This window comes from Artemia sp. Qi Xiang Cuo, chromosome 21 (assembly GCF_049724085.1).
Source record: "Artemia sp. Qi Xiang Cuo chromosome 21, ASM4972408v1, whole genome shotgun sequence".
Classification (NCBI taxonomy): domain Eukaryota; kingdom Metazoa; phylum Arthropoda; class Branchiopoda; order Anostraca; family Artemiidae; genus Artemia; species Artemia sp. Qi Xiang Cuo.
Window position 1 is genome coordinate 5,596,111 of NC_142814.1, and position 13,579 is coordinate 5,609,689.

Sequence of the window (13,579 nt, forward strand, 5' to 3'; positions counted from 1 at the left end):
ACCAACATCATAACTTCCCGGGAGGTAGTTACCCTTCCGATATTTCAGTTTTAAATTAACCCTTGACCCTACTAGATGGTGATCTTTACTTTTAACATCAATAAAGGCACTCCTATATACACTAGTATCTTGTATTGATCCTGCCAGTCTTCGGTTTACTATAACACAATCAAAAAGGTTTGCTGTCTTACCATCACGTGAATACCATGTTAACTTATGAGCCATTTTATGATCAAACACCGTATTGGTTATAACTAGATTGTTAAACCTACAACATTGCAAAAGTCTGTATCCATTACTGTTTTCTTTTCCTACACCAAATTTACCTAGGCTGGGATACCATCTATCCCTATTTCTACCAACCTGGGTTTTAAAATCTCCGAGTAATATCATATTTCTTCCTGGGACCGTGTCTATTTGCTCTTGTAACTGTAAGTAAAATTCATCTGAGTCACTAGTATCTCCGTCAGTCAGTTCTACAGGGGCGAATACTACTGTAACTGATACCCTGAACTTTCTAGTCATAAAATGAGCAACTAATATTCTGTTATTTATATTTTCCCAGCCTAAACAAGACATAGCAGCTTCCTTATTCATCAGGAGCCCTAATCCCTGACTATGCACCCCATCGTTCCTGCCTGAGTAAATAAATTTTATATCACCTAATTTCATGCTTCCTACCCCTCGGAAATGAGTTTCTGAAACTCCTACTAAATCCAGTTCGAATCGTCTGAATTCGTCAGTCATAATGTCGATACGATAGTCATTTTTTAATGTCGTAACATTCGAAGTTCCAATTTTCATGTTCTTTAAATCTTTGAAATTATTTTCGCCTCAGGAAAAGCAATGATCCCGGATACCAATGCAGGACGGGGGTCACATATCTTCTCAAGTCTACACCGAAGTGCTTAAGCCGGCTTAGAACCGGACAGCAAGAAGTCCCTGGGACCTCCATGAATGAACGCTTTGTGCAATCCTGGGCCCATCTTGGTCACAACATGGTTTTCAGCACTTGGCGATGCTCTTCTATCAACAAGAGTTGAAATGCTGCACAGACAGTCTCAAGCCTATTACCTCCGACTCATTGTATATTCATGCCTTCAAATATTTTGCTGCTACGAGGAGGCAACCCATAGTAGATAAATTAGCTAGGAAGAGGTTTTTCAGTCCGAAAACGCCCATCAAATCATACCAAGCCCAGAAGAATTTTGCATTAGTCAGAGTTCTGTGGAAATACTGTTTTACTCGCTAGGGCATAAGGTTAGTAAAAGGTACCTCTCTTCGATTTAAGGCAGCGTTTGCTGCAATGTCCTAAGTCTTACGAGCGCACGAAAAGTGTCGAGACAATCCTGCGCAGGGGTCGTTCTTCATATATATGTACCTTGAATCTAGTCGCAGGTGTTCTTCAGTAATAGATCCTCCCGTACTGGTGTTCTGCATCACCATGCATTTTAACCCATTACTGGGAGCAGGTTTGTAACTCATGGGACTTGTGGAAAAACCAGTGGGCCCTTTTGAGTGTACATTTGAGGGGCCTTCTTCTTCCTCCGCCTGTATTTATGACCCCGGGCGAGGGTGCACCAGTTTCTATTATGGGCCACCAGGGACAAGGGCCCCCCTTGGTCCGTGCCTCCTATGGAGGTACCCTACATATCTGTAGGGCGTTCCCCTATCGCCACATGGGGACGCGCTGAGTGGCCTGGGGGAGGCCAAATAAACTGACAAGTCTCCTAAAACTTATTCTACATTTTTCAACACAGGCTTGGTCCGTGCCTCCTATGGAGGTTATTCCCCAAGGGTAGATCTGGCCCTTAGTCCCAATTCCATCCAAAAAGGACTGAGGACTCAGAATGTGTTTCGTGACTTACGCTGTTTTTTTTAAACTTTTTTTCTTAATTTGCCAGGTACTTATTGTAAAAAATATATGCAAGAATAGACAATTGAAAATTGTTTTAAATTATTTGGAAACGTCAAAAAGGTTTGAGTCCTGATTTTGATGGTTATTTGGTATAGAACGGGGGTCAGTGGCGTGACTCTTTAAGCTTAACCAGAGTCAACCCAGCTCCTCAAGTGGGAATAGAGTTGACCGCAAGGTCCCCAGTCTTGCAGGTACCCCGAAAAGGTCGAGGCAGAGTCAAAGCTCTTTAAGCTTAACCAGAGTCAACCCAGCTCTAAGTGAGTACCTGGAGAAATGTGGGGAAAATAAGCAGGAAGGGTGTTTGAAAGCATGTAATTGCTGGTCCCCAACCCCATCCTCCCTCCATTTTCACTTCCTGGCTGAAGGGCCATGAAACGAGGATCAGCACCGCCGGTAGAGACTGTAAAATCCAACTCTGTATTCCTTTACCTTGAAATTATTTAATATGAGTTGTAATTTAAAGAAAAAATCACCCGGGTCAAAGTAATATTACAAAATAATATAAATAATATAATAAATCCTATATAATATAATAAATAATATAATAAAAATTGTAATTGATCTGAATTGAAAATAGCTTAATTATTTTCTGCTTCTTTTTAAAGACCACTGTTAATTCAACTTAAAAATTAGAACCTTTGTAAACTACTACTACTACTAAAAACTCACCGCAGTACCAAGCCGCCTGAGGCCAAAACAGCTACGCACGCTCCTCCTCCATCCCAATCTATTCAAAGCCTCCCTTTTGCACCCTCCCACGAAGTTCCCATTTCTTTTAAATCTTTCTTTATGACGTTCTCCCACCCCAGATGAGGATGACCTGCTTTCCCTTTAACCCTAGACGGTTGGCCGAAAAGAAAAATCTTCGGCAACTGTCATCCTTCATCCTTTATCGTTCCGCACAACGTACCCTAGCAACCTCAATCTTTCTTTTGTAATAGCCCTAGAGAGCGGTATTGAACCACATTTTTCGTACAGCCTGTTGTTTAAATACGGTCAGTCAGCCGGGTACCCAGAACAATCCTTCAGTTTTTTCCTTTTTTAAAATTTCCTGACCGTCTTTTACTCCATTCTTCAAAAACTTTTCTTGTGGATTGGAATTAATAACACCGAAAGCACTCTTATTTTGAATTTTCTTCAGTACATACATATGCTACCGTGAATGTCCGAAATCTGGTTAATTTAGACATTCACCGGTGAATGTCCAAAATTTCCTTTTCTCTGCTTGGATTAAATTAGCTTTTGAAGTCAGCTTTTTGAGTTTTATGCGAGCTATGATGGTAAAAGTTAAAGTTAGGTTAGATTATGTTAGTTTAGGTTAGGTTAGATTGGGTTAAAAATATCAGAAATGGGTTAAAATACTAACCTAAGGTAACCTAACCCAACAGAACCCCACTTAACGAAACTTAATATAACCGAACCTAACGTGTCATCATCAAACCTTGCATTAAATTGAAAAAATTGACTGGCAACGGTGACTAATTCCAAGGAAAAAAAAGGAATTTCGGGCATTTACCGGTGAATGTCGACCTTAACCAATTTATACACTATCAGTGTCATTACTAGCCAAAATGTTAGGGAGGGGGGGCAAGAAATTTTACGGACTGGTTGGCCATTTTACCTATTGTTTTTTGTCAGTAGAATTAGCATAATATCCGTTTTGAATACAATACGTAAAATCACTGCAAGGGTCGGTAAAACCGCTGCATTTACCAACCGAGATTTAGATTTCGGTACATATCATGTCACCATTTTAATACTGATTATTTAACCAAATAGAAAGTTGTGGCACCATCTGTAAAATCACGGCAGGAGTCAGTAAAACTGCTGCGTTTACCGATCAAGTTTGAAATTTCTGTAGAAGGCACGTCAGTATTTTCGTGGTCTTTATTGAACTGAACAAAGAATTTTAGCGGTGTGGGAAAAATCGTGGCGCAAAGTTCCACGATTGTACCGATTTTTTTTTTACCGATTGACCAAAAACCAAATTTTCCTTCTTCTATTTAAATTTGAACCAAATTTGACCAAATTTTTCTTCTTCTATTTAAATTCCATAAGTCTTTTTATATTTTTTTTTTTTTTTTGTAAACCAATAATCAATATATTAAACATAGATTTGGCACGTGGGTATTAGTTTAAAACTTACAAGGAGCACTAAAGCTTCTAAACCATTTGACTAGCCAATTCTAAGCTAATCTTGACAGCTAGGGAGAGGGAGAGAAAATTATTTGGAGTCTTTACCTTTGGGGTTTGCACGGAAAAACTTTTATTCATTGGTTAGTAATGCTAATTAGTTGAACTTAGTTGAAAGATCTATAGAAATTTTAAATAGAGCAGAAGTAGAAAAGCTAGATGGCGTTGGTGCGAATATTTCTCGCTTTGTAGTATTTTAATTTTTTCTAGTTTCTATTGAACTCCGTTGAAATTATCTTAATTTATGCATTAGGAGGTTTTGTTTTAATTATTTTTATTTGCTTGTGCCTTTCATATTTATCTTTTTGATGTGTGCTTTTCAATTTGCATATCCTTTCTTTATTCATTTTTTTTTCAGTGCCCTCCAGTTTTGCTCTTTTAGTCCTAACACCAAAATTCGTATAAACCACACGAGGAAAAACTAGTCTAAGATTAATGAATTAAAAGGAGACTAACCCTTTATTATTTTAATTTTACTTCGTTTTTCTTCGGGGGCTGCTTCTGTTCCCCCAATTGTTTATATTACAATATTTTTATTATGTCAAGTTCTGCAACCGTTTTTCTATCCTCAGGTCTATATCCAGCTTCGTCGCTGCGATCCCTCTGCCATCTTTAAATGTATTTGCGGTATTATAGCTCGGGATGTGCATGAAGTTATCTTCATTTCCAATTGTGAGAGCCATCTAGGACGAGGAAAAAGCACGGCCCAGAATGAAGAAATGCTAGAAATTATGTATGAACAAATCATTTTTGGCCCTGTGAATATGAAGATACTAGAGTCCAAAAAAGGAAATGTAATCACGGTAAGCAGCGATTTTTTTTGTTGGGGGGGGGGGTGTTAATCAATAATAATTGCCTTGTAGCCTACCTTAGCTTTAGACTAGGCCTTTTAAGGCTCAGGAACTCTTATATATTATTTATCAACATAAAAAAAAATTTTGTAGACTAGTTCTTCCGGTTTTATTACATTTTAGTTCTTCCATAGGAAAATAACTTCTTTTTTTTGGGGGGGGGGCGCTTCGTTTTTTGGCCTCAGACAGTTGGACAAAAACCATAATAATTGGTGATCCATCATCCGCAAAACGTAGCAAAAAGTCATCTCAGTCATGGGCAGTCACTGCACTGATCTCCTCAAAGGCCACTTGGCCTTTAAAGAAGGAGGAAGGCACACGAGTCAATTAAGAACTAATTAATAAAAAAAAGAGAATTATAAAGTTACCCAGATAAAGAAGGAATAATAAAGAAACAAATATAGAAAACCAAGGCCGTATCCAGGAGGGGGGTTAGGGGGTTTGAACCCCCCCTTCCCCTACCGAAATGTTTGTCTGTCTCGTAAAACGTAACAAAAATGAACATAAACAAATTTTGGATGTGTTTTTTGAGGTTTTTTAGTGTAACCCCCCCCCCCAAAAAAATCGAGTAAAACCCCCTCCGAAAAAAAACCTGGGTACGGCCTTGAAGAAAACTAAATATAAAAGACTGTATCGACTCCAATCAGCCCCTGACAAAAACAAAAAATTAAAGAAAAGTCAAAAAAAATTTCATTTTTTTTTTACAAGCTAAATGTGTGAGATTCATGGGCGCCCATAGGGGGGCCAGGGGGGGGGCTCCCTCCCCCCTGGCTGAATGATGCTGCCTTATTTTTATATTTTTGTTCTGAGATTTCTATTATATAGCATTAAAAGCGCCAATTAGACGAGGTTTGCCCCCCTGGAATTCAGCTTATGGGCGCCCATGGTGAGATTTATGACCTACAAATTAGATCCCCGAGTCTTGTACTAAATTTCTTGAAAAGTCAATTAAGAGTTTCACTCGAAATGTTTAAATGATGTATAACAGCTTGGGAGAAAAAAGGTAAAAAAGGTAAAGGATACGGCACTAGACTCTTAAAGTCCAAATCGGCAGTGCTGATCTCCGTCTCAATGCCCTTGAGCCAGGAAGTGCAATGGGGGAATGGGGACCAGCCATATTTTGCTTTCGCACACCCTTTCTGCTTACCTTCCCCAAATTCTCCAGGTACCCATCTAGAACTGGGTCGACTTTGACTGAGCTTACAGAGTTACGCCACTGACCCCCGTCCCAAACCAAATAATTGGCTACACCAGGATTCGAACCATCGCTTTCAGACAAAGGATTTCAAATACACTGCACCAACCACTGCTTTGGAGCGCTTCTATTTAACTAGTACTACTATTACTGTCTAGTAACAGTAACAGTAACTAGTAACTAGTAACTAGTAACAGTTACTGTTACCAACAGTAACAGTAACAACAAATATCTAAAACACCAATCTGCCAAAGGGTAACACAGCTGTGCACGCTCCTCCCCCATCCCAATCTATTTAAATCTTCCGTCCTTACCCTCTTCCATGGAGCTCCAACTGTCTTTAAATCTCTCCTTGTGACATCTGTTCACCTCATTCAAGGAGGACCTGTTTTTCTTTTGACTCCAGACGAGTGGCCAAAATGAACAGTCTTTGATGACCAGTCATTCTTAATCCGTAAAGCTATCTCAACCGTCCTTTGATTATAGCCATAGAAAGTGGGATTGAACCACCTTTTTTGTGAAGCTTGTTGTTTGATATAGGGGTACCTCAAACGTTGTGGCGTTTTGCAAAAAGAGCCTACGTCCAGTTTTTTTCCGAAAATGGATTAAGAATAGGGTTCGAAAGAACTTGAAGAGATCTATCAATTGGTATATTCAAAATGTTAAAATCTTTAATTCTGACTGAGTTATAAAATTGTTATATAAATTAATATTTAAATCAATAAATTAATATATAGTTATATAAGCTATTTAAATGGTTCTAAAGAGCATAAAAAAGAGTGCAAGTCCATTTTTTTTAAGCAACGAAAAATTCAGCAATTTGGACATTTTCAGCGATCAAAAAGTTAACTAGGTTAAAAAGTTAATTACGATCAAAAAGTTAATTACGATCAAAAAGTTAATTACGATCAAAAAGTTAACTAGGAATCATTCTTTAAAGTTTCAAGTTTCTTAAATTCTGATTTGTGACAAAGATTTTTAATTTTGCGTTTTTATTTTCATTTTTCTCTCCTTTAAAATTAGAAAAAATGGACATTAGGACCTTTTTGAAAAACGCAACGGAACTATTTGCAGAAAATTCCTCTGGAAAACACTTAAGAAAATCTTTCTCTGCCTTTCAAATCACCCACGTTTCAGAACCGTACTTGATCATTCTCATCAAGGCCATATCCAGGGAAGTTTTTCGGGGGGTGGGGTTACAGAAAAAAAACTAAAAAAAGCGCATAAAAAACTTGTTTATATCCATTTTTGTTACGTTTTTACGAGTCAGACAAAAATTTCGGGGGGGGGGGGGGGGGTTAAAACACCGCTACCCCCTAAAACATTATATGTAACACACTAGGCATGCAGACCCGCTATACTTTACCCTAACCCCCCTCAATGTGCGAATATATAGCCCAAATTTGGCTCTAAAGTATTATATTTGTATTTTACTTTGGTATACTTCATTAGGATTGAGTGCCAGAGAAACATATTACAAGAATATCAGGTAGGGGGTATATCATACAAGTACCAAATTAAGTTTTGGAGAAATTTGAATTCAAATTTTCTAAGAAACTCAGAAAAAAAATAATATTAAATCCTTAGCTTATAAATTAGGAATTCTGGTTTGTATTATGTTTCTACTATTTATTAGATATAATAACTATACAGGTTAACATTTAGTCGCACAAGTTAAACACTTAGTTTAACACAAGTTAAAGGAAAGGGTCTGAGTATTTTGTGGGGTGGAGGAGGGAGTGGCAAAATACAAAAACCCTTTTTAGACCACCAGTTTTCAGATTATTGAAAATGGAGTCTTTGGACCAATACCGGGGGATCTTCACTACAGGTGGGAGCACAGGCTAGCGAGTGTCTCTTTTTTCCTTCTCGCTTTGAAAGAAGAAACTACTGCTACTGGAAACTCATCAAAGTACCAAGCCACCTTGAAACTAACTATTCCTCCCAATTTTGAAGCTTCACTTTTTACTCCCTCTTGGGAGTAGCTCTTGGGAGTAGCTCCCTCTTGGGGAAGCTCTAGTTTTATCCTGTTCAAGGACGTCCGGCATTTCTTTGCAAGTAATGGAGTTTAGCACGAATGAGCTAAACTTTAGATATGGTTTATGAGTATCTTTTCTTTTATGATTTATAAGATTTTTTTCATGGTTTATGATTCATAAGATTTTTTTTTCTGTTTCCAACCTCAAAGAAAAAGGCGGGGCTATTTTAAATATTTGACCTCTCTTTGACTTTAAACTTCTGACTCAAAGTATTTTCGTTCTTTTTGCTGGCTTATATTTTCACAAAGAAGAGCCAATCAAGTTCAATTTAATGTTCTAATCTTTCTATTGGCTTAAAAGTTCACAGGAGAGCCAATAATGATTAAGATGGGCGGGGTTATTTGGCCTTCCTCTCAGACGCACACAAGGAATAATTCCATTGGCGTGTGAAATTACGTCATAAACGTTAAACCAATGAAATTAAAGTATACGATTTACAATGGAGCTATCAGAAAGTAGTTTCTAGTTTTCTCTTTGTATAAGCTATTTCAGGGTCTCGTATTTAAGGTCCATTCAGATATTACACCATTTTTTGAAACTTCCAAGCATTGAGAGCTAATCAAATTTAGACTTTTCTTTGAGTGCTTAAAGAGCTCAGATGCGCAAAACTCATTACGAATTTTTGCTGCTCCTGAAGCCAGTTTAAGCGTTCAGATTACTGAATGTGAACTGATGATTTTAAATTGGCTCTTTTTGCGATTAAATAAAAAAAACAAGTTTTTTAAACTGAAAGTAAGGAGCGACATTAAAACTTACAACGAACAGAAATTATTCCGTATATGAAAGGGGCTGTGCCCTCCTCAACGCCTCGCTCTTCACGCTAAAGTTTGACTTTCTCACAACTCTTTTTTTTAAACAATAAAAATTTTAGCGTAAAGAGCGAGGCGTTGAGGAGGGCACAGCCCCTTTCATATACGGACTAATTTCTGTTCGTTTTAAGTTTTAATGTCACTCCTTACTTTCAGTTTAAAAAACTTGTTTTTTGTATTTAATTTCTGATCGTTTTTTAGTTAATGCAGCTTTTATTTTGGCTCGCCGGCATTGAATAAGTAAACAAAATTTACATAAAAAATTTACTTTTCCTTTGCTAAACGGCTGTCTCTAACTTTGGTTCTGACGTAATTTACAAATTAACTTACGTAACAAACTTCTATATTCGTATATTTTTCTTCTGGCAAAAAATACACAGTTGCAGATTTTTGCAGATGTGAGCTTGAAACCTATGTTATAGGATTTTCTGATACGCCGAATCTGACGGTGTGGTTTTCATTAAAACTCTTTCACTTGTAGGGGATGTTTCCCCCTCTTTAAAAAATCAGGTAAATTTTCTCAGGCTTGTAGCCTTTGATGAGTAATGCTAAACTTAATAAAATTCATATATTTAGAATCAGCATTATAAGCCCATTCTTTTGATACATTTATTGACATCAAAGTTCCATGTTTAAAAGTTTCGATTACTATTGAGCCGTATCGCTTGTTTTTTTATTGTTTTTTTTTATTACGTATATGTTATCACGTATATGATGGGGTTCTCCCCTTAGTCAATACCGCGCTCTTTACGTTAAAAGTTAAAAAAAAAATTTAATTCACAAACCCCTGAATCACAAAGGCCGTTTAATTAGAATAGATAGCTCTTTTAAAAGCACTAAAAAAAACTGTTGCGTAAAGAGCGAGGTATTGACTTGGGGGAGAACCCCCTCATATACGCAATAATTTATGTTCATTTTAAGTTCTAATGTTGCTTCTTACTTTCAGTTGAAAAAACTGGTTTTTTTTTAATTTAATTTCTGATCGTTTTTTAAATAATGCTTGGAAATCTGGCGCCCCCTTCATAGAAATGTCCCTTCCCCCAAAGAAACATCCTCCACGGAAAGATTCTCCCGAGTAACCCCCTCCTCCAGCCCCCCCCACCAGAAAAAAAATCTTCCTGAAAAATTCTGTATACATCCCAATAAACAAAAAAATATGTAAGCAATGGGCAAAGTTCATAACTTGCAGCCCTTCCCCTGGGAACTGTGGGGGATTAAATCATCCTAAAAGACATATTTATTAGATTTTCGACTATGCTGGACAAAATGGCTATCTCAAAATTTTAATTGAGTGACTTTGAGAAAAAAATGAGCGTGGGAGGGGGCCTAGTTGCCCTCCATTTTTTTTTCACTTAAAAAGGGCACTAGAACTTTTAATTTCCGTTCCAATGAGCCCTCTTATGATATTCTAGGACCACTGGGTCAATACGATTACCCATGGGAAAAAAAACAAAAAAAAACAACAAATAAACACGCACCCGTGATCTTTCTTCTGGCAAAAAATGCAAAATTCCACATTTTTGTAGATAGGAGCTTGAAACCTCTACAGTAGGGTTCTCTGATACGCTGAATATGATGGTGTGAATTTCATTAAGGTTCAATAACTTTTAGGGGGTCTTTCCCCCTTTTTTCGAAAATCAGCCAAATTTTCTCAGGCGTGTAACTTTTGATGGGTAAGATTAACTTTGATGAAATTTATATATTTGAAATCAGAATTAAAGTCTGATTCTTTTGATGTACCTATTGGTATCAAAATTCCGTGTTTTAGAGTCTCGGTTACCATTGAGCCGAGCCGTTCCTTACTTACAGTTCGTTACCACGAACTGTTTGATCCTGCATTGCCAATATTAGAAAGTTCAATTGAGTGCAACTTTAAAAATAAAATTAAAAGTCCATTGTGAAAAGCGCTCGAAATGTGCTTCTGTCTAAACAGATAAGAGCATTGCTTAAACTAATTCAATGAGTGATTCTACACTTTTAATATTAGAAAGTTCAATTCAATTTAGCTCTAAAAATAAAATTAAAAGCTGTTTTGAAAAGCACTCGAAATGTGCTTCAATGCATAAAAAACATCTAGTTTAATAGTGACGTAAAATAAGTATGCGCAATTCAGATTACTATGAGAGAGCATTATCAGCTAAACTAATTCAATAAATTATGCTACACTATAAATACTAGAAAGTTCAAATAAGTATAACTCTAAAAATAAAATAAAAAGCCATTTTTGGAAGCACTGGAGATGTGCTCCAGTCTACAAAAAATGTTTAATTTGAAAGTGGGCTTAAAATGCGAATACAAAATTAAGACTACTAAATGAGAGCAAATGACCTCAAATTAATTCAATGGGCGACGGTACACTTTCAAAATTAGATAGTCCAATTGAGTGCAACTTAAAAGAAAATTAAAAGTTTTGAAAGGACTGGATATGTGCTCCATTCTATACAAAATATCTAGTTTAAAAGTGGACTTAAAAATACCTATGCTTTTCATAATATGACCGTTACTATTTAAAAATTCGATAAAAAAAATTCAGCTGAAAGTCAAAATCAACATTAAAACTTAAAACAAACAGAAATTATTCCGTATCTGGATGACTGCCCCTTCCTTAACCCCTACGTTAAGGACTGTCCCTTAAGTTAAAGTCTTAAAGTTCTTTAAAAATACTTTTCGTTCAAATTCAACGGCCATATGTTTGAGCATTTCTTCTTAAATAATTGTGACAAAAGCCAAACTTTAACATAAAGAGTGAGGGTTGAGGAAGGGGAAGTCCTAGCCCCTCCCCCTTGTAAATAATAACGTATGATCTTTTTAAGTTTTAATGTTGCTCCTTACTTTCAGTTGAAAATATTTTTTTTATTTAATTTCTTACCTCACCCCAAGAAATTCTCTTCTTTGTCCCTTGTAAAATTTCTCCTGGAAAATTTCCCCCTAAAAACTTTACTCAACAGGGAAAACTCTTCCCGTGGAGAGTCCTCCCCGCCACAGAAAATTCTCCCCTCATAAACGTCCATAAATTTTCAAATAACAAATACTATATGTGAACAAACAGCAAATTGTGTAAATTACAGCTTTTTCCCCAGGGACTTTGGGGGTCATATCATCCCCAAGGCTATAGTTATTAGACCTTTCAATTATACTGCATCAAATGGCGATTTCGAAATTTTGATCGTGTATGTCTGGGGTTAAAGGAGCGTGGGAGGGGGATTAGTTGCCATCTAATCTTTTTGATCACCTAAAGAGGGCACTAAAACTTTTGATTTTTTTTCAAATGACCAATCTCTCCATCTTCTAGGACCATTGGTTTGATCTGATCACCCCTAGGGGAAGAAAAATAAACACGCGTCCATGATCTTTATTCTGCAAAAAAAATATTGTTAATATATTATTAAGTCTGTCCGGTCCTTAAGCCTGCAGCTTGGCAAAAAACGTTCATGAATCAAAATTCAGAGTTCAAATATTTTGATGGAAAAGATTGCGCTGACTGTCCTTTTGTCTACTATGGGAAAATACTATTTAAGCCTAGAAATATGCATTGATTTACACACGATTAAAATCTCTTAATTATTTATGAATCAGATTTATTTTAAATGTGTAAGAAAATAAGCATTTAAAAGAATTGTGCCATGTAAAATCTTCTTTGACCTTCTCCAACGCATAAATAAAATAAAAAGTCATTTTTGGAAGCACTGGAGATGTGCTCCAGTCTACAAAAAATGTTTAATCTAAAAGTGGGCTTAAAATGCGAATACAAAAATAAGACTACTAAATGAGAGCAAATGACCTCAAATTAATTCAATGGGCGACTGTACACTTTCAAAATTAGAAAGTCCAATTGAGTGCAACATAAAAGAAAATTAAAAATTTTGAAAGGACTGGATATTTGCTCCATTCTAGACAAAATATCTAGTTTAAAAGTGGACTTAAAAATACTTATGCTTTTCATAATATGACCGTTACTATTTAAAAATTCGATAAAAAAATTCAGCTGAAAGTCAAAATCAACATTAAAACTTAAAACAAACAGAAATTATTCCGTATCTGGAGGACTGCCCCTTCCTTAACCCCTAAGTTAAGGGCAGCTTGGCAAAAAACGTTCATGAATCAAAATTCAGTTCAAATATTTTGATGGAAAAGATGGCGCTGACTGTCCTTTTGTCTACTATGGGAAAATACTATTTAAGCCTAGAAATATGCATTGATTTACACACGATTAAAATCTCTTAATTATTTATGAATCAGATTTATTTTAAATGTGTAAGAAAATACGCATTTAAAAGAATTGTGCAATGTAAAATCTTCTTTGACCTTCTCCAACGCATCAGCTCCAAATTTAGTTGAAATCCACGCTTATGTGGATAATCGTTTTTGCTTGTTGGTTACAAGACTGAATCTAGGGGGTGAATGGGGCTAAAAGATGCAAGCGCCTCGGGTGGCAAAACAAGCTTAAATTGTAATATTTTCTGGCAAAAATCGTAATATTTGCAGCATTGATGGTGCGGCAGGGAGTGACAAAGTCTGCATTTGCCCCCCCCCCCCTGAGAATAAACCTAACTCTGGCTCTGGCAAATTTTTGT

At 36.5% G+C, this 13,579-nt stretch overlaps 1 protein-coding gene across 2 annotated transcripts in view; it reads left to right on the forward strand.

The window, feature by feature from the left end:
- Positions 1–13,579, forward strand: part of LOC148939181 (terminal nucleotidyltransferase 4B-like) — a 585,918-nt gene that overhangs the window by 455,645 nt on the left and 116,694 nt on the right. For both annotated transcript variants that reach the window (XM_089107013.1, XM_089107012.1), the window contains one exon: positions 4,684–4,914. In XM_089107013.1, the coding sequence (XP_088963139.1) occupies positions 4,684–4,914 (231 nt within the window). The remainder of the gene's footprint in view (positions 1–4,683; positions 4,915–13,579) is intronic.